The sequence below is a fragment of the Lemur catta genome, chromosome 10 (genome assembly GCF_020740605.2).
Source record: "Lemur catta isolate mLemCat1 chromosome 10, mLemCat1.pri, whole genome shotgun sequence".
In the NCBI taxonomy this organism is placed as follows: domain Eukaryota; kingdom Metazoa; phylum Chordata; class Mammalia; order Primates; family Lemuridae; genus Lemur; species Lemur catta.
In genome coordinates, this window is record NC_059137.1 from 18818124 (window position 1) to 18840498 (window position 22375).

At 46.0% G+C, this 22375-nt stretch overlaps 1 protein-coding gene across 1 annotated transcript in view; it reads right to left on the reverse strand.

Annotated features, from left to right (window-relative positions):
- PAPPA (pappalysin 1) overlaps positions 1 to 22375 on the reverse strand; it is a 236897-nt gene that overhangs the window by 72767 nt on the left and 141755 nt on the right. The window contains exon 10 of the mRNA XM_045563088.1: positions 20252 to 20445. Coding sequence (XP_045419044.1) covers positions 20252 to 20445 — 194 coding nt within the window. The remainder of the gene's footprint in view (positions 1 to 20251; positions 20446 to 22375) is intronic.

A 22375-nucleotide genomic window follows, 5' to 3' on the forward strand; every position in this document is an offset into this window, starting at 1 on the left:
GGGACTGCAGGGGGGGAACTCCTGCTGGGGGGCAGCCTAGCAGCCTAAAAGGCCCCAGGAAACCTGGACGTGGAGTGGCCCAGGTGAAATAAAACCATCTCCATAAACAGGGCTTTGCTGTTCCTCGCAGATTGAGTTGCTCCCCCTCAGTGCTCCCCTGGGGAAGGCAAGGGGAACCACTCTTAAAAAAGGTCTACCCATATGGGGTGCTGCTCCCTTCACTTTCATAATAACCCTGAGGAACAGGCATTTTTGTCCCCATCTGAGAGATAAGGACTCTGAGGTTTGGGAAAGCACTGGCCAGCCTGTCAAGGCTTAGGAGTTAAACCCAAGCTGGACCGACTCAAAGTCTGTTCTCTTCTTGCCCCATGGCTTGACCTTCCAGTAACTCTTGGTCCATACCCTTTGTGTAATACACTAGCATTGTGGTTTCTGTCCATCTGTCTCTCCACAGATGAGCTTCCAGGACAGTGCCTGTGCCTGATTGACCCTCCTTTTCCTCAGGGTCTAATGCAGGTCACTGGGCCGGGCTCGCCGAATGTTCCCTGTGTGGAACTGATGTGGCTTTTCCAAGGCTATGTGCACAGTTTGTTGATGATGCATTTGATCTAGAAGCCCAGGTCTCCAAGGCCCAGACCAAAGAGCAGAGATGACAATAATAATCACGTGCTACAGAGAAGGCACCGGGACACCCAGGATTCATTCATGAGCAGCCAGAGTCTACCACCTCAGGCTCAGGTAAAGCTGATATCAATAAATGCAATGATGGCCATGATAACTGGTATACATAATGATTGCTCTAATTAGTATAATGCACTCCAGAGCCCTTTTCAATCTATTATTTCATTTAATCCTTAAACACCCTGTGAGAAAGGTATGAGTATTACCCCTATTTCCCAGGTAAGGAATCGACGCTGACATCTAACAGGAAGTACAACGGCTCTTAAGCCCACTGGCCAGTTGAGGCAAACATGTGACACGAGTGCTACAATTTCCTAATCTGCTGCCTGGACAGACATCATTAATCAAACAGTGCATCCCAGAGCGTAGGCCTCTAAATCCATCTCAACGAAACACTGGGGAGCCATTCAAAATTGGTCCTAGGCAAGAAACCTTATTTGCAATCCTTGACCTTGGTCCTTAGCTCATTGAGGGCAAGAATGTGGTCTTGCCTGTTACATCTTTAGTATTAAGAGCAGAGGAAGCTCCAAATTAGACACTAGGCAAATATTTGTCGAATCAAAAAAATGAACTAATAACAATAACACTTTACTTACCTCAACTCAGTTAATGCATGTAACGAACAAATGCAACTCAAATGTTCCAACTCCAGGTCCAGGGCCTCTCCCAGTGCCTGCAGAGTACCGTAGACCTCTCCTACTCGGCTGGGTTCTCTCCATTCCTACTCCCTGCTCCCCTCCCATGCCTCTAATTCCAAACTGAACACAGATGACTTTAAGGAAAACTGAGGGTTAACAGACACACACACACACACACAGACACACACATCCCCTCCTCCAACCTCCTTTTTACACACTTAATAGCAATGGCAAAAAAGGAGTGGGGGGAGCCAGGCTTTCTTTTACCGACCATTAGAAACAATTATCACTTTCCCCAGGCCTCCAGAGCAGCTTTCTCCTTTGATGCCTGCCTTAAAGAGATAGAGGGGAGGGGGAGGGGCGGATTGACTTTCTTTCAATTTGAGGATTTATTATTTGGCATGGACAGACTAGCAAGCCAAGGAGCATTTCCTGTGTGCAGGACCCATATGCAGAGCAGAGATGCCTCCCTCTTCCCTCCCAGAGTCCTGGGAATAGCAGCGGATCTCAGGGCCTCCACCCAGGAGACACCTCCAGATAAGATAACTTGGCATTGGCCCTCCAGCCTTGGGGTGGCTCAGCTCCGGACTGATTAGCCCTTCATTGCCCCCAGGACCCATCGGGATCTAATACTTTCCAGGCCTGAACCTCTCAAGGCAAGTCTGAAATCCTGTGATTTGGGGTGTAAACCCCTGTCCCTGGGGTGCAGAACCTGTGGCCTTCTAGATCCTTAAGTGCAGCCTTTAGATCGAATCCCAATTTTATGAACAAATAAAGTGGGTGTTGAAGTCTGGGTCTCATCCCTGTCCGTGTTACTTTAAATTTATCTCCCCTTCCCAGTCTGTTCCACGGATGGGAAGACTGAGACCCACACAGTGTAGACAATGATCATAATGAGCACGGTGATAACAGCAGTGATGGTGAGGAACATCCGATGATTTCACCTCCACTAACACCATCTTTAAGTCACTACGGGGAGACTCGCATCACCTGCGTTCTCAGATGGAGTGAGGCAATGATCCCAGTAGCAGTGGCGGTTGTAATCAAAACAATGATGCTAGTCACCAATTTATATATTAAAATAATGGTGCTACTCACCAATTTATATCGCATGAAATGTTAATTCTCACTGCTCCGAGCCATGGGTCGGCATTATCTCCCCATCCTGCAGGCAGGGGAGCCACGCACCGGGCCCAGCCCATTCCCGGACGCCCCTTTGGAGGAGGCAGCGGGCAGGGGGCTCGGGCTCCTCCAGCTAGTAAATCCTCTAACAAGGGAGAGTGATTAGTGTCGGATGTGGCGGTCGGCTTTTGTGCTGCTGACAACTGCTGCCATTAAAGGCCTGGCCGGCTCGTTTCACACGGGCCCTCCGCAGGCCTGCTCCCGTCCCCCTGATTATGCCATTCACCAGTCACCCAGGACCGCCTCTGAACTCCTGACCCAGCAGTGAAAGACTTGGGATCTCATTACTAATCTCTTAAGCCACCTAGTCCTCCAAAATACATCCATTTAAGTTGGAGGCCAAGGCTTTGGGGGTGGGAGGCGGGGAGAGGGAAAGTCTGGCACGGAGACTTCTCATGACACGGCCGTTTTCCCTCTCTGGAGACGGCGGCTCCAGCCCCGGGGGCAGCTGGCCTGACTGTCCTGCCCCGCTCAAGGCGGGCCTTGCTGAGGGTCGGTGGCTGGCCCTGGGGACCAGGAGGCTCTCTGATGGGAAGGGGAAGGACATCTGGGCCCACCTGTTTGCAATTTAAGGGGTACGGGTGGGGGACGAGGCCTGTGTTTGTTTTAATTATTATTGTTGTTGTTGAAAAGGGAGGAAAAAAAACGAGCAGAAACTGCTAACATCTGGAGGCCGCCATCCAGCTTACGTAATCTCCTGTAGCAGAGGAGGAACACGGGACCCCCGGCCAGATGGTCTGTGGGTGACCACATGGCACGTGTGCTGCTACGGGAGTGAGATGCTGACGGGGCTAACAGAGTGGGATGCGAAACCTTCCTTACATTCTTCTGGGGTGAGAGGCAGAGGATCGGGGCTCCCGGAGATCTGTTTGCTTTTGGAGGAATCCATTTTTTCTCCAGCTGAAGCTCAAATGTTTCTCTTGTCTCCCTCATTCACTCATTCAACAAACATTTACTTAGCACTTGTTACGTGTTAGGTTCTTTATCCCATGGTCTACATGAGGAAAACGGATCCCAGAGGGGGAGAAAAAGGAATAAAGACAAAAATCCCTTTTCCCAAGTGGCCCTCAGACCCATGAAGGCAGGAGGGAGAAGAATTAAGCAAACAGACACTCGTAGAAAAATGTGGCAGGTTCTGCATTCAAGCTTTGTGTGTGCTGGGGTGGAGTGTGGAGAAGGAAGTGGCTGAGGCCATCTAGGCCTGAAGGCCAGGTCTGAAATGCAAAATCTTAATGTCAAGTGGGCTCTGGAGAGCAGGGACTGGAGCAGAAAAGGCCAGAAAAGGGGAAAAACTGGGCCACAGCTGAGCCATGACAACCCAGTTTCCCAGATGATGTCAATAGCAGAGGCGTGAAGGATAAAGTTCGAGATGTTGAATCTTGCTGCAAACACAGTTCTGAGCACATTATTTAAAACGAAAACAAGAAAATACTAACTTGTTTTCAAATTTTTTTTTTGACATTTGCACTTAAAGCAATTAATGAAATTTCATAAATTCTAGATCAGAATATAAAACCAGTGTAGACTCTGGATTCAGATCAAGAGGGCACTGTTAGCGTCAACCAGAACATACACTCAACTCTAGACAGGAACACAGAGCTACTGCCAGCAGTAGGTGAGAATTCTGAGGCATTGCCAACTCCTGATAAGAATCCTGAAACCAAGTGAATTTTATTTCAGAGCTCAGAGACGTTGTCAATTCTAGAGCTACTGTGGAGCATGAAAACACCTCCAGGTTTTAGACTGGAAGACCAAGACGCCATAATTCTAGAACAGGAGCTAGCAATGCTGTCTGCTCCATAGCCCGACACCCCAAAATTTCTTTAAGATTAAGACACTGAAGGCCAAAAACACAAATCCACTTAGCTTTAATCCAAATTCATTCTCTACTGGCTCTAGAGTGGAATTCGGAAACACAGCCAACTCTGGAGCAAAGCACTAAAACATAAAAATCTCTACAACTCAGCTCAGAGCCACTCAGACTAAAGGAGACTGTCTTGAAAATCCTCCAGACCTCTTCTTGACCTTTCTCTGGGAGCCCCTGGATGTTCATGGGTTAATCAGGAAAGTGGCCACATCCAAGCTCGGGGCTTGGTCACTGTAACCCTTGGTAAGCAGCAGTTGAGCAGTGGTTAATGACAGCTTGACCACACTGGCCTATTCAAGAAAGATCAGAGGAGTGATTTTTCACTTAAAAACATCTGTGTCTTGAAAGAACAAGACTTTCTCAAGTTCATGAAACTAGGAGTTTCCAGGTTGTTGTGTATGTTCCCTCCCGTCTCCCCCTTCCTCCTGTTCTCCAGCTTTCCAAATTAAGATCTGTGTGTTCCGAACTATGGCCAAGATGAAGTACGAGTCACATTACTTGCGGGGAACCCACTAGATGCCAAGAAGACCACGCAGAGTGCATTGTCCCTGCATCCTGCTTCGCACTGCAGACCCCAGGGCTCCCCAGTCCCCTCCTGCAGCCTTGGTGGGCAATGGCTGGAAACCATTGTGTGATTGGCTCCCTTCTCTTTGCTTTTGAAGAAGAGGCAACACTCCTGTCTGGGATGCCTCAGTCTTGATATTTCCTAGGAAGAGGCTCTAAAGGATGCGATGCAATAACTTATGCAATGAGGACAGGACAGGAGCTGCTTATGCTTTTAACAGTGTCCTGCCAGCCTTCCAATTCAAATGAGGACTCTCCTTCTTGAAGACAAAGGTGGCATTTCACACTGGCCTTCCCCTCCAGATTTCAGAGGTAGGGGCAGTGGCTGTGATGTGCAAACTGGGGGGCTTTGTCCACCAGGTGTCCAGTGGACACTGTTGACTTATGTGTCCACCACCCCATCAGCAGAATTCTCTGGACAAGGACCTTCCAGAGTGACGTTTTCCCCCAGTGGCAGGCTTGGCCAGGGAAGCACACATCTGCACAGAAGCAGGGTGTTGAAGCAGCTGTCTGAGATGCAGTCCCTGGGGATCTGGCATCCACGATGTGAACTTCTCAACAGCCCCTGCACCTGTCACTTGCCTGAACCTTCCCTTGCACAGTGGAAGTCATATATATGGTAAAGTCAAAGGAATGTGGGTTCTCCGACAGCATGACCTTGAACCCTTCCCTTCGTCTACATTCCTCCACGGTAGAATGAGGTCATGGTACCTACCTTGGAGGGTTGTTGTGAGGATTAAAAGAGCTCTTGCACAAGCAAATATTTAGACACACCCCCCACACTGAAAACACACAATTACATTTTCCTTCTTCATCACTCCCAGCTTCTTTCTTCCTGGATTTAGAGAGAGACGGTCCTGGATTCAAATTCTAGACTTCCCTGTTCCAACCCTGGGCCACCTGTAGAAGCTGGGTTAAGTGACCTAACCTTTGTAAGTCTCAATTTACTCCTCTGCAAACCAGGGAAAATTATAGTAGCTACCTCCTAGGGTGGTTGGCAGGTTTAAATGTGTGAAAACAGTGCAGAGTTCTTGACATAGAGGGATCAACCTGATGGCTAAGCCATTCACATTGCTCCCGCCATTACCATCAATTATTATTATTTATGTTATTATTATTACTGTCATTGATTATCAGTGTGGAGTCATTCCTTTTCCTCTCTCTTAATTCTGTCTTCCTTCTTCCCTTTTCTCTCCACTGCTCCTTCCTCCCTTCTTTCTTTCTCTTGCTCCTTCATACCCTCCTGTGCTGGGCCTCTCACGGGGAGACCTGTCTGAAGGTGAACCACACTGTCCAGCCAGAAAGGCAGCCCTTCAGGTTTCCACCCCTCTCTGCAGGAGGCTAATCACAGGGACATCCCTGAGACCTCAGTCTTTCCTGCCTTATCCCAGGGCCCAGCCTCGAAGCTGTTTCCTACTTTTCACCCAGAGCTATTAGCAGAACAAAGAGATTTATTCATAAATATTTACCGTGAGCCCACTATATGCCAGGCCCTGTTCTTGATGCTGGAACACACAGCGGTGAGCACAAAAAAGCAGTAGCAACGAAAACCCTTCTCACTGTACAGCTAACAGTTGGATGTGGGGGTGGATTATGGAGGCACCAAAGGGCAGAAAGAACACTGGGGTGGGGTTCAGGGTGGGTTCTCAGGACCTCTTCTTCCCCCAACTCACACAGTGGCACTTGCCTCATTTGCAATGCGGAGGGATGAACCAGGGGATTTCTGAAGGCCCTGCCCAGTTTGGTCACCTATGGTATTGACAGGAGACTGTACCCTGGCATCATTTATAGACACACTCATAGACACTGATTTGCATGTTTAATCCAGTCGTAAAGGAGATATCACACAACAGATACTGTTTCCAACAACATCATCTAACGAATCCATCAACACTTCCTGAGTATTCTCCACATAATATATCCTGTGCTAGGCACCTGAAATACCTAGGTATAAGGTGTGGCCATAGCCTCAGCTGCTCACAGGTCATTTGGTATGAAAAGCTGCAGACACAAGTAATGCACACGAAATGTCAGGCCCATTAATACATTAGCCTGGATGTGTTATCTATGAAACGAGATCAGGAAGGCCCTCCTACCTCCTCTTCCACCTCAGCCATGGGGTTCTCAAACCTCGTCTAATTCTTCAGCCAAACTCCAGCACCAGGAGGTCCTGGATCCATTTGTGCATGTTCGTTTTCCAGGGAGAAATGGACTTAGTGAGGCCCGTGAGAGGTGCCCCTGCTAGGAGGCACGATTCCATGCCAGGGAGGTCTAGATTCATTGTTAATTAATCCAGACATATTAGGAACAACAGAAGAGTGAAACTCCTCATGGGCTGAACTTGTCAGGGGAGGGGTATGGAAGAGGCACCACTTGAGCCAGACCCTGTAGGGTAGTTAAGCCTTCAAGAGGTAGAGGAGCAAATGATGATGTTTCCAGGTAGGGAGAAAAGGAAACCCTAAGGCATGTTTGGAAATTGCTAGTCGGCCCCTTCTGCCTAGACCATGACCCTGAGGCAATGGGCTGTGAAGCAAAGTGGGTACAAGTGGGACAAGGCCCAGCCTGCTGACACTTCGGGATCTTACAGGCCACGAGGAACAATATAGAAACCTTCACAGGTCAGAGATCCCTGAGACCAATATTTCTTGTGAATGATGGAGAACAGACTCCAAAGGCAAAAGTCCTCCAATGAGAATTTATGCAGAATTAAAAGATTTAAGACATTGAATTACAAAACAATTAGTATATCATATCTCACTCCAGAAAAGAGGAAAGTGTCATTAAAAAGAATCTTTGGGAAGGCAGTGTGGTGTAGTTAAAAAGCACATGTGCCTTGGAGCCAGAAAGAACTGGATGTGCTTCCTGTCCTGCCACTTAAAATAGGGGCCTTTTGTGAACCTTTGCTTCCCAGTCTGTGAAATGGACACGCAGTGCCCACCACACAGATGGGTTATAAGGATTTAATGCAATGACTGAACTGAATGAATTTAGGCCGCACTCTTTCCCAAGCACCGCCCCGGGCGCTTTGTGTATTCTGTCTTACGGAATCCTCACAATCTTTACTTAGCTATTGTATTTTACAGACGAGGAGACTCAGGCCCAGAGAGGTTAAGTAATTGGCCCCAGGCCTCACCGCAAGTGGCAGCACCTGCTCTGTCCACCAGGGCAGCCCACTGTCCCCACGTGGGTACTTAAATTTTAATGAGTTAAAATAAAAAATTCAGTTTCTCAGTTTCAGGAGCTACTACACTTCCAGGGCTCAACATCATAGGTGGCTAGAGGCGACCATAGAGGACATGCAGGTGTAGAACATTTCCATCATCACAGAAAGTTCTAGTGGGCAGATGGTCTGGAGCCTGGGCTCCCACCACTGACACAATCCTGCCTTCTCTGGAGCATAAACTCCCGACCAGAGCGCCCTGGTACATGTCAGTTGCTCTCCTCCCTCGCACTGCACTGAATTGATGTTCTCCTCCTGGATCCTTGCTCCCAGGCAGCCACACTGCACACTTGGGCATCACCCAGGGAACGTCCACATTCCTGAGCATGCTATCTTGCCAGCAGACCAGATCTCTCTCAAACCCATGCCTCCCCCAGGGGCCTCTCTCTCTCAGGAAGGAGAGAAATGCAGACATCAGCCAAGTGTCTCCTTTTACCCCCTGCACATATAGGTCCAGTTTGGGAAAGGGTCCCAGGTGGGCAGGGGTCCCAGGCAAGTCTTTGTTGGACCTCGCTGGCACGGAAGCGTGCCTCTTAGCAGGGGCACCTCTCACGGGCCTCACTGAGTCCATTTCTCCCTGGAAAACGAACATGCACAAATGGATCCAGGACCTCCTGGTGCTGGAGTCTGGCTGCCAGAATTAGGTAGGGTTTGAGAAGCCCGCAGCCGGGGTGGAAGAGGAGGTAGGAGGCCCTTTTTGATTATGTTTTATAGATAACACATCCAGGCTAATTTATTAAAGACAGGGAGAGACAGAGACTGGGAAGTAAGAGGCTTGAAAAACAAACAAAAACAAGTAAACACATACACAAAAATAAAATCCCGTGCACAGCCAAATCCCAACTCCCCTCGAAACCCCATCCTTTGGGCCTGGCTTGAGAAAGTTTACTTTTAGACTTAGAGAAATGAGCATGTGGTTTTGGGGACAGAATTCAATACCGCCGAAGCACGGGCTCAGCGAGCTTGACTGGCTGTTGCTTCCCAAGCGCATGACAGCCCCAGAGAGTGAGCGCTGTTTACATTTTTTACATGTTTCTTGGGTACAGAACATGAAACTAAATTACACAGCAAAGGCCATGCTGGCTGAACGCTGCTGACCCCACTTAAATGAAAACAATAATAAAAAAGAAAAACAGAAAGAAAAGAAAATGAAAGACGAAAATGGAAAATGGTCTTAAAAGAGCCTGAGCCAATGGCAGGGATAGAAGGAAGCTTTCTGGCCCTGAAGCTACGATTAAGAAAAGAGGATGCAGAGAATAAAGGCAAGGACATGAGGGTGGGTGGGCTTGGAGGAAGAGGGGAGGCAAAGTCTAAGAAATCTTCCTAGATGGGCTGGAGAAAGGGTAGACAGGGTTATGCCTGAGCTCCACGGAGAACCAGCAGAAGGAGCCCCCAGCCACAAAGCCTTGCTTGTTCCTGGGCTTCAAGTCCAGAGGTAACTGGCAAGTGAGAAGGAGAGCTTGCTATTCAAACGAGGCCCTTGCTGTTCCACCTGGCACTTTCCCCGATCAATCAGTACATATTTGCTGGACGCCTACAAATACTAGGCCCACGCTGTCATTGCTTTCCTCTCTTACAAACTTTTGTTGCTCCTGCAGACTCAATTTACTTGGGGATAGTGTGCTTTCGTTGGGACGTGAACTGACATGAGCTGATGTCTAGTAAGAGGCAGGCATGTCCTGTACACTTTATGCATGCTAAGCTCACTAGGCCCTGATGACAAACCCATTATATGACAGCAGGCCCATTATAAAGATGAGGAAAACTGAGGCTCAGAAAAGTGAAGTCATTTGCCAGGCATCACACAGCTTAGAAGTAATAGGACTGAATTCAGGTCTTTCTGGCTATAAAGCTTATGCTTCCTCCGTGAAACAACGTGGCCACACTACAGTTTTTAAAATTTCCCCTATATGCCCAACTGAAAACAAAAGAATTTTCATACAAAACCTCCCCCTTCACTCAGTCTCACCCTTTCTCCCCAAAGTACAGCCCTCTACGTTAACTCCATTTGTCCATGGATCATGGCACTTTGCCAACATCTGTCTTTTCTTATCGAGAGAACCTATACTGGTGTCTTCTTTCCTCCATGGGACGCTACATACTGCTTGAGGGTAGTGGTCACATTGTTTGTCTCAATGTCAACCCACTGCTGAAAATAATGCTTTGGACACAGTAAGTAGGCTCATAAGATTCCATCAGTTTTGAGTCTGAATGCAAGAATCATTTTGTAACAGATGAGAGGTCCTGGGAAGTTGTTTAATCAAAGTCCAATCTTAATTAAGTACAGTAAGACCAAGAGACTCTCAAAGTCTCTCTCAGCTTAGATTTCTGTGCCCAAAAGACTACTCTCTTAAAAAAAAAAAATCCACATGTTGTTCCTAATTGGATTTGTCCCTCAGTTGCCAAAATGTCACAGGCAGATAGAAGTGTTTCTTGACAAATTTGTCAGTAGCTACCAGAAGGAAAACCACATTTCTGGATCAACTGTCTCATCTGTGACAAGCACCTGCCATATAGCTCTTATTGCTCCTATTTTACAGATAAAAAATTGGGTGGTGGCAAAGAGAACTGACTTCTCAAAGTTGCACAGCTAGTAAGTGGTGGACCCTGGAACCCGACCTAGAAACCAGATTGATTTGATCCAACATCTCATTTATTTCCTTTAAAACTCCCATCACTCAAAGTTTTTCAGACTGAATCCCAGGACTGATCACGGTGTCTGGAGTTTTGTAGGTTTGAATAAATATTGAAAGGGTGAAGGAGTGAAAGATGGAGAGAAGAGAGGACCAGGAGGAGAATGTGGTAAATTCCTTTGTTGGGATCCTCTAAGGTTCAGTAGATTTAAAGTCTCGCCCAGCCCGAGGTCTCCATGACAAGTTTTGGGGTCGTTATATCAACCAATTCAAGGGGCTCCTTTTAGATGCATGCTCAGAGTTTACTCTTCTGGATGGATTTTTGGGTGCCCCACATCAATGGGACAGGATGAAATAGACCATGGTACTTTCTGTTCTGTCTCCTTAGATGACTTGCACATGTGTTCTTGAAAAATTATTCAGAAACCACCAGGAGAAAGCAGATCCCTTGGGTATTCAGGAAAACTGCTTGGAATCTTCTCCAACTTTTCAGCGTGTTCCCTTTGCCTCTCCTCCTTCCACCACACTTTCACGAGTGAGAAGAGTCGAATGCTTTGGTGAAGGCGAAGGCAGGCAGGGCAGGCAGGGAAGGGACAGATAGCCCTTAGAAGTGACTTTAGCATTGGGTGTTGAGTACAGATTTCCTCCTGCTCTTTGCAAACCATGTCATCTAAATAGCATTGGGGAGATTGCTTGTCAATGCATCCTTTTCAGGTAAGGCTGTTTTCATATAAGACCAGTAGCCTGGTGTAAGAATAGAAAATAGAAGAAAAAGTGCCATTGGCAAGGCTGTTCAGCAACCTGAGCCCCAGTTTCTTCATTTTCAGAGAGGGAGAGTAAGACTTCTCAGTAGGGTTGCTGTGAAATATTTACGTTATTAAATATGAAATGTCCGATTTTGAATCAAAAGTGTAGTTTCTTATATCTCGAACAAGAAGCAGTACAATTAATCTAAGTATGCACCTAAACTATTGACACAATTTTGCCATCTTAACAGTAGCTTGCTTATGCCAGCAGCAATGAAGCCTGGAGAGTGAGCGGTGATGAAATCGCAAAAGATGTTTTCCACAGCTTGTTGAGAATTGAGTATTTTTCCTTGCAAGAAGTGGTGCAAAGCCTGGAAGAAGTGGTAGTCAGCTGGTGCAAGGTCTGGTGAATACAGTGGATGACAGAGCATTTCCAAGTCCAGCCTTTGTAGTTGGAGCAGCATTGTTTGTGCAACATGTGGTCCAGTGATATCCTGCAAGAGGATTGGCCTGTCTCTATTGACCAATTTCGGCTGCTTAATCACAAGCATTTTCATCATTTCATCTAATTGACTGCAGTAGACATCCACTGTAATCAATTGACCAAGTTTCATGAAGCTGTAGTGGTTAATACCAGTGCTGGACCACCAAACAAACACCATTAGCTTTTTTTTTTTTTAATAACTTTAATTTTTATCTCAGCATTTGTGGGGGTACAAAAGTTTAAGTTACGTATATTGCCCTTGCCCCTCTCCCCGCCCCAAGTCAGAGTTTCAAGTGTGTCCATCCCCTAGACGGTGCGTATCGCACTCATTATGTATGTATACACCCATCCCCTCCCCCGCCACAGCTGCCCAAAACCCAATTAATGTTATTCCTAAATGTGCTCTTAAGTGATGGTCAGTGAAACTAATTTGATGGCGAGTACATGTGGTGCTTATTTTTCCATTCTTGGGATACTTCACTTAGTAGAATGGGTTCCAGCTCTATCCAGGAAAATACAAGAGGTGCTATATAACCATTGTTTCTTATAGCTGAGTAGTACTCCATGGTATACATATACCACATTTTATTAATCCACTAATGTATTGATAGGCACTTAGGTTGTTTCCACATCTTTGCAATTGTGAATTGTGCTGCTATAAACATCCGGGTGCAGATGTCTTTTTTATAGAATGTCTTTTGTTCTTTTGGGTAGATGCACAATAATGGGATTGCTGGATCAAATGGTAGGTCTATTTGTATCTGTATTAGCTTTTTTGATGAATATTTGGTGTTGGACTGTGTTTTGGTACTTCATCTTGATTCAACCATTGTGCCAAAAACTTGCAATTGCCAAAAAGAATCAATTTTTTATCACACATAACAATACAGTGTAGAAATTGTTCGCCTTTATGTTGTGACAGCAAAGAAAGGCAAGCTTCCAGACGACTTCTCTGCCGGCAGTCGTTTAATTCATGTGGAACCTGTCTATCCAGCTTCTTTACCATGCCAATTTGTTTCAAATGGTTCGATATTGTTGAAATAGTAACGTCAAACCTTGCTGCTAATTCACACATAGGTTGAAATGGATTTGTTTCCACTACAGCTTTCAGCTCATCATTATCCACCTTGGTCTTAGGTTGCCCACATGGCTCATTTTCAAGATTAAAATCACCAGAATGGAAGTTCACCACCCATCGACATACTGTGCGTTCATTAGCCACATCCTTCCCAAACACTTCACTGATATTTTTTGAACAGTCTAAACAGCGTTGGTTCCACGAAGGAACTCATATTCAAAAATAGCACAAATTTTTGACTTATCCATGGTTTTACAAAAATTGCTCTAAAAATTTTTTTGAAAGATAATCACAAGCCAAACCATGCATTTGAAAAGATGAGGATGTACCTTCACAATAAAAATAAAACAAGAAGTGTCAGAGATATCAACTGTCAAACTTAGTACTTAAGGAAATCAGACATTTCATACTTAATAACCTAAAAAAATATACGTGCAATAATGTGCTTCAAATTCCAAGTGTAGGGTCTGGCATACAGGAGGTGTGCAACTATTGTCAGTCCTCTTCTCTCAGTGATCGTCTGCCCATGGCAGCCCCCTGCGTAAAAACTCAGAAAGGCTCCTCATTGCCCTCAGGGTAAAGTGAAATTCCAAGTATCCACAGGATGTCTCTGACCACCTTGCCTAGCTCATCTCTCATGACTTCCACTTTATTTCTTATTGGTCTTTGGTCTTGTTTTGTTTTGTTTTGTTTTGTTTTTTTGGACATGCCTCCCCCCTCCTTCATTCTCTCTTTCTCTCTCTCTCTCTCTCTTTCTCTCCAGCTCTTCCATCCACCCCTGTCCTATCCCTCAGGTTATCCTTCCAGTCATTGAAGCTTAGCAATCACTTCCACAGGAAATATCTCCCTGGCCTCCTCTGGGTCCCCCCATCTGAGCACTCCCTACACACTGTGTCCTAAGTGCACATTTAAAGAGTTCTCACCCTTGGGTCCAGAGAACCCAGTGGGTATCTAGTCCCTTGACAGCCGTCAAGAACACACACATCTCGTGATTCTCTTTTACTGGCATTTCAAGGCTTCTTGTGTACAGCACATGGCTTGTGACAAAACTGTAAATTGAGCAAAGATTCCTCTTCCATCCTATTGTCCTCTTTGTGCCTTTCTTCCTTTTTCTCCCCTACCTCAACTGTAAAGAGGCATCTATCTCCAAATCTAAGAAATCTTTTTTTACTGGCAGGGATTGGCAATTTAAAACACTTCCTACGTTTCTCCCCTTATTTCCATGCACACAGTGTAGAAGACATTCTGCAGAGGGCAATGATCCAATGGATGCCAAAAAGCTGGAGACCTAGGCAGCAGCACAGAAAGAGCAGGTTGGTATTTGGGGTATTGGAGAGAGAGTGCTCCCCCTTTCTTGGTGTTCCTTAAATGCATACCTTGTATGAAAAGGTACAAAGGACACTAACTCTTCTAGTTTGTTCTCATGCATCAGTCACTGCAGCAGGCTTGAGCTGCCTGGTCCCGAACCTGCGTTTCTATTGTGAACACAGTGAGCACTGAAACAAGTCACTCTGCCTTCGGAGCCTCAGTGCCCTAATCTGTATGTAAAGTGAGAACATTGATTCCTATTTTTGTAGTTGCTTTAGTAGAATTCAAGGAATTTGGTGCAGAGCCTGGAAGAACTTGGTAAACGTTATTTTTAAAATTTGTCTAGGACCTTCTGAAAATAGGCAAAGGACTCTTCTATCCTACATGCTGGCTCTCATCCCTGCAGGCTGAGTAAGCTGATAGCAGTGTGGTTTCTTCCTCAGGGAAACTCCCCTAGATCTCACACTCTTGGGTCTTCGGCTACTATTTCTAAGTTGGACACGCCCCTGTGATGACACGGCAAGCTCTTGGGGGGCAGCAAAAGAACCAGTGCTTCTCTGGAGTTTCTCAAAGTGCCTGCTGCAGTTCTGAGTATGCAGCAAACATCGTCTGACTTGATTAGAGTTAACTCAACAAATGTTGGCTGAGCTTCTATACTGTGTGGTTCACTGCAGACAGCTCTGGGGTGTGGAGGGGGGTCTAACACGAATAAGACAGGGCATTAACATTTGTATTGATACTACCCAATAAGTGAAAAAAGCCTGGCACTGAGTGTTTTCTCTGCGAACTCAATCTCTACCGGGTAGGTGTTATCTACCTTGATCAGATAGATCTCATCATTCCTGCTTTCTACAGGACACTGAGGTTCCCAGAGGAGTAACTTACTCAAGTTTCCCAAGACTAAAAGTTAAGAGGGCAAAGCTCTGTATGATTTCCCCTTAACCTCATTGATGTCCACGCTCTCTCCCTCACATTTCTCAGCGCAAGACTCCTATATATATATATATGTATGTATTTGAGACAGAGTCTCCCTGTCTCCCTGGCTAGAGTACAGTAGCATCATCTTAGCTCACTGCAACTGCAAACTCCTGGGTTCAAGTGATCCTCCTGTCTCAGCCTCCAAGTAGCTGGAACTACAGGTGCACGCCATCATGCCCAGCTAATTTTCCTATTTTTAGTAGGGATGTGTCTCGCTCTTGCTCAGGCTGGTCTCGAATTCCTGACCTCAAGCAATTTGCCTGCCTCGGCCTTGCAGAGTTCCAGGATTACAGGCGTGAGCCACCATAACTGGCCTGCAATATACTTCTGTTTGATCAAATGAATAAACAAATGAATGCATAAATTGTTATAGCACAGGACATACTATGATTTGTATTTTAATAGAGACACAAACTATTATGGACATGCCAAGGAATAATAATAGCAACTCAACGTGAAGCGGCAAACAACTGATACACCCAATAATGAGTTCGTGGACTATAAAGTCAGAGAATCAATTACAACGAAAGGAGAGATGCCCAGGTCTCACCTGCCCTCTAATGCAGAAATCTATTCAATAGGCAGCCTAACCTGGGTACTCCATGACGGGGAACTTCCTATATCACAAGGCACTCCACCCTGCTGCAGAGAGTTCTCATTCTTAGAAAGGTTTTTTTTTTTTTTTTTTTTTTTTTTTTACTTTAGCCCTCAAACGACTGCCCTGGAAATGCTTAGTCTAAGTTTTACCCTCAAAGGATTAACCAAATCAATCAGTTGGTTGACTGAAGGTCTGTAATCCCGAGGGGAGCTCTGTGCATTCCCGATAGTATATCCATTTCCTCCTAGGGCCACTGCAAAGGAGGGCAGTGCCTGTTTGGGTAGAAGGAACTGGACTTTGGGGCTTTGGAAGAAATGCTGGGGCTGGGGGCAGAAGGAAGGGATATCTACATCTCACTTTGGCAGCCTTCTGTGCAAAGCATTAGAGAAATGTGAAACATGGAGACCAAATAAGAACAAGGCGAGGTCCTTGCAAGCTCATAAACTAAACCAGGTTCTGAGGTTTCCGGAAGGGAGATAACTTGATTTTTTTTCGGTTCATTTCCATTTTTGTTCTGTCTCAGGAACTTCTTGATTCCAGCTGGGCCAGGAAGGTGCATGGCCAAAATATCCAAAGAATGTCTCTTATGATAGGATGTTCAGCCCGATTTGCACAACCAGGAAGTTTTGATACTTCTGATAACGTCTGGATAGGAGACTCAGTGTTCAGGGTTAGCTTTGCCCTAACCAAATTTGGGAATCTTGTCTGAGGAGAATGCGTGAGAGAGACTGGAAACCACTGGCAGTGGCAGGCTTCTCCAAAACCAAAACTGAAGTTTCGATCAATATTCTCGACCTATATAGCACAGCAAGTGTTGCTTCTTCACAGTAGCCACAGAGATCCTGCAGACTTACTGTGCTAGGGCTGCACCTGCTGATAGAATTCTCACACTTCAGTCTTGCACAGTGACAAGGTCAAAGGCTGAGTGTTCCGCTTCTTTGGTTTCTTCCGCAGGCTCTAGCAGAGCTAGGCACATAACGTAAACATCTGCGTTTATCATTTTTACAGCATCAGGGAAAGGCAGAGAGTGGGACAAAACTGGACTGTAAAGAGGAAATGGGAACGACTTGGTCCTTTCATCATTCCCCAGGTTGACAGAGTGTCCTTGCCAATACCTGGGGTCCCAGAACACTGCCACCTTGGCAGGGAGTAGGAGCAGCTTGAATTTGAAGGTGTGGGCAGTGACTCTGAGTCAGTTGAGTGCACGGTGACACTCAACACTGAGATGTATCCATCTAGGACTCTGTTTCCTGGTGATGTTTTCCAGGAATCCAGTTACTTCCAGCTTTTGGATATGACCTCATGTTCCCAAGCTCCCAATGTCATCTTCCATGAAATTCTCCAAATCCTAGATTCTCCCCTTATGGGCTGTGTGACTTACTGGGGAAGCCACTGTGCTTCTCAGTTTCTCCAAGGTAGATGAGAATGCCCACCTTGAAGAATGGCAAGGGGATCGACTATAAGGTGTGTCTATGTGTCCAGCACGTTGGCTGTTGGACTGTGATAACTACTAGCTCCTCTTCCATCTGCTTCAGTACTCACTCTCTTGAGCCCACGCTCCTATGGGGCCTATTCATGGATGACTTTGGGGTGTGTGTGTCTATGTGTGTGTGTGTGTGTGTGTGTGTGTAAGAGAGAGAGGAAGGAAAAGAGAAAGAGAAAGAGGACAGTGTATGAGCATGTTGGGGGAAAACGAGGGACACATGGTACATCTTCCCACCTTATTCCTAAGCCCAATTTCTAAGAGCCTCCCAGCTCCACCTCTCAAGCTATCAACATCTTCACTGGAGGCCCTGACAGGGTGAAAATTAACTATCAGTCTCCTCTAATCACTGTGCAAGGTAATGAAGGGCATGGTTCTACTTCCTCCTCCTCCTCTGTCATCAGAAGGGAGCTACGTTTGCACTTCAGGAATAGCCTTTTCCTTGAATTGTGCAGGCTGTGTGTGTGTGTGTGTGTGTGTGTCTGCATGTGTGTACATGTGCATGCATGTGCACGTGTGAGCATATGCATGTGCACCTGTGTGGCGTGGTGAGGGCGTTTGTGTGTGCAAACGACTTCTAGCTATTTGCCTTCAGATGAGGAATTCAGGAGACTTTTGTTCTGCAGCGCTGCCTGGCCCTACACCCAGCCTGCACACGTGTCCCCTCCCCTGACCCTGTATTCTCCAGTGAGCTGATCTCATTATGGCAAATTTAGTTACAGCTGAAGTCTCCTTGTAACAAAGATTATGTCCAAGCCCAGAGTAATGGAACCTAGTCGATTTCATTAAAATAAAATTGGTTACAATGAATAATTCAATAGGATGATTTTGTTTCCTCATCTCCTCTTTGTAGATCGAAGAGCTAGTATTTATAATGATTTTTTTTAATTGGATTTTTGTTTAGGAAAAGATAATCACCCATAATTCCTGACAGCCCCCACCTTGCAAGATTGGAATAATTGCCCCACGAAGCCTCTTTTCAAATGCAGAGACTGGAAAATTCTTTCTTTCCTTTTCTCACATTAGTAGCAATAACCTTTGGGTGATTTTTAAGCACAGCTGCTACCTCAACTCTTGTCCCTGTGAGGTTCTGAGTGTGTTAACAATTCTCTTGTTTGAATGATGCCTTTTAAAGACTTTTAGGAACTGGGTTCTGTTGCTGGCCTCAGCCCTGTTGTTCCGGAAGCAGGACACGGAAGGTGAGGGGACAAAGATGAATAAAACTCGAACCTGTTCTCAAAGAGCTAATAGCCTAATGGGGAAGCCAGACATACAAACAGATACTTAGAGTTCAGCGTGATAAATGCAACCACACAGATGAGTTCATCAGGTACAGAGACGGCATAGAGGAAGGATGAACCCTAGTCACTCATGCATGCATGCATCATTCATTCATTCAACAGGCTGGCCCTATACAAGAGAGGGCCATGTTCCCATTTCTTTCCCCTCTCCTCACAGCATTAAAAAATAAACACAATGGGACAGGCACAGTGGCTCAAGCCTGTACTCCTATCACTTTGAGAGGCTGAGGCAGGAGGATTGCTTGAGGCCAGGAGTTCGGGACCAGCTTGAGCGAGAGCAAGACCTTGTCTCTACAAAAAATTTCTTCAAAATTAGCCAGGCATGTTGGTATGCACCTGTAGTCCCAGCTACTCAGGAGGCTGAGGCAGGAGAATCACTTGAGCGCAGGAGTTTGAGGTTGCGGTGAGCTGACACCACTGCACTCTAGCCGAGGTGAGAGAGAGAGACCTTGTCTCAAAAAATAAATAAATAAACACAAGTGAATAAATAAAGGATCTAATAATGTAAACACAAGAAAAAAAATGAACCCAAAGATGATCAAATAAATGCTCTTACTAAGAAAGGAGGTGGTGCTATACTGCAGCTCACCCAGTGCTTCGTCACGGGGCTCCAGGAAAGGTCTTATCTCTTTCGTCTCGAAGCCAGGCCTACCCCACTGAACCTGCGTCACGGAGGCGATATTAGAGAGGACTGTCTGGGAATAATGGCTCATCTGCAAGGCCAGGAGGCAGGCTGGTCTCAGAAATGGCCACTAGGCAAGGCGGGCACAAGCACGGAGTCATGTCTCTGGGAAATGGGAGTCTCGGAAGAAGGCAGGTGCTCACTCGGCAGGATAATTGGAAAGGGGGCTCTGGGGACAGCACAGCCATCCCTAGAATCACACAAGCTCTGGTGGCCCCAAAACTCTTGCTCCCTCAGCTAAGCTGTCAGTCTCCTGGGGAAGAGCCGTGGCACATAAATAGTGCAGTAGGGGACTGCAGAATGAGTCACAGCTTCTTAGAATTGGGAAGATCCTTGGAGATCACCAAACTCACTACTCTCTGTTTTAAGGACAGGGGAAAAAATGGGGCCCAGAGAGATGGGGAAACCAGTCTAGGGCCACATAGCAAATCATGGTAGAGTTACTGTTAATTCAGGGAGCACACAATTTGGCACCCCCTAAACAAGTGGGACTTTACAAATGAATTCATTCTTACCTCCTTGAATTCCAGTGGTATATCCAAAATGGAGTTCTTTCCCAAATATGAATAATAACAGGTAGGGAACTAGGAGGACAGTCACGACCCCTACTGTGCTCACGTTCCTTGCCCTAACCACTCCATAGCTAATCCTTTACACATGGTACTCGTGAGGCCCTAACATTGCACTTGGCTAAAGATGTGCTCAAGTGGCCACAACCAATGACACTGCCTTTAGGCGGGCAGCCGCGAGAAGCACAGCAGAGATTCTGAGTGTCTATGGAAAACGTTGTGCGTGGTTGGGATTTTACCTGAGACGCTGCTGGCTGTCCGATGACCACCCAGCCTGGGCATTGCTGGTCTTGATGGGATACTGACGCATTGGATGCCCATTGATCGAGGAAGCCCTGGGGCGTGTAGACACCACAGTCCTTAATGCTAGTTTTTCGTTCAAACTCCTCACATACTCCATCGCCATCGTGGAAATAGCACCGGCTCGGTTCCTCTGCAGGAGATGATGGACAAAGAAAGGGAGAGATTAGATAGATATTGGTTCTTCAGCCTCAACTTTCATGAGCAACTGTGGAATCAGACATCCAAAACCATCAGCACTGTCAAGCCCATCATTGTCAGTCACAATGGAATATTACGCAGCCTACAAAAAGAGGGAAATCCTGTCATATGCAACAACATGGATGAACCTGGAGGACATTGTGCCAAGTGAAATAAGCCACAGAAGGACAAATACTGCATGATTCCACTCACATGAGGTATCTAAAGTCGAGAAACTCACAGAAACAGAGAGTAAAATGGTAGTCGCTAGGGTCTTGGGGGATGGGAAATGGAGACCTGCCATTCAATGAGAACCAAGATTCAATTACACGAGATGAAAACGTTCTGGAAATCCACTGTGCATTGTGCTCGCAGTGAATAACACTGTACAGTACACTTAAAAATATGCTAAGGAGGTAGATCTCATGTTGTGTGTTTTTCTGCCACAATACAAAGAAAAAGTTAACAACAACTTTCACCCTCATTACCCCAAGTGAGCCTCACAACAACTTTGCGTAGAAGATGTTATTATTTAAATCTTCCAGATGAGGAAAGTAAGATCCCCCCACCCCATCTTTAATACCTTGCCCAAGGGTACGCAGTGTGTCAACGCCAAATCTGGGCCTCCAACTCCAGCATTCACTTTCCAGGCTCTGACTACATTATCCAACACCACAGAACTTGGCCGCTGCAAACTGGGGCTTATTTACCTCCAAAGAGGATTTCAGTTTTACATAAAAAAGGAACTGATCTACAAGAGAAACTGGCTTCAGTCCAGGCTCTGAAACTACAGTGCTCTGTTACTCTGGGCAAGTCTCTTTCCCTCTCTGGGCTCAATCAGAACAGGGAAGGGGGTAAGACTACCGGGACTCCAAGAACCCTTCCTGTCCAATGCTCTGGGCTTCCATCGGCTTATCAGATACCTCCGAAGTTTCAGTTAAAGACCAAGTGAATTCTCAAGCTCCCATGTAATCCAAACCGCAGCCAGCATTTCTGTTGGCATGATTTAAAGCTGTAGCTGGCTGCAGTGACTCTCACTTAGCTGCAAGGACAAGGATCACAGAAGCACAAGGCCCTCAGTAGGGGTGCCAGCAAAGCAGGTATGACCTATGCATGTTTCTCGATGTTTCAACACAGAACAATACAAGAAGAAACCTAGATGTGGCCATCCAAAATAGATCATCCTGCCCATCTTTTAATAACTCTAATGTCAGCTCTTCTGTGCTATTTTCCCAACTTTTCTAAGCAAAGCTAAATACCCCCTCCTGTGTGGGTGCCTATTTTATAAAGAATCCCACTTTAACACTTCTCACACTGTGCTGCTATTAAGTCTACGTGTTGCAGCTCCTCTGAAAGATTCTAAGCTCCTTGAAATGTGGTTCCTATCCAGGGTCTTAGGCTTGTTGTATAATTTATCATCTAAACTAGAGCATTTGAGAGTGATTAGTGGTGCTATTAAAAGTTATGTCCAGGCGATAGGCACACAGCCTGTGAAAATCTGAATATCTCAGGCAAATCAGAATGTGTGGTCACCCTAAGATCCTGCCTAATCTAGGATAGCCTTCCCCAAAAGAATGGAGTGGAGTTCTGGAGAAGGCACTGAATTGAGGGCCAAAGACCAAGGTTTAATTTCTGTCCCTTATATTAGCTATGCAACTTTGAGCAACTAGCTTCACTTTTCAGCTTCTAGCTCCCCATCTATAGTGTAGAAATTATAGTCCCAGCCAGGATAACCTCTCAGGAGGAAAGGAACATAAATGTGTTTTGTGGATTCTAAAATAATCGTAAAGAGAAAAAATATTCCTCTTCTAAGGGGTCAATTTGTTCCTAAGTGGCTGAATTAAATCAGCTTGTGAAATCAGTACTCACTTGAAACACTTTCA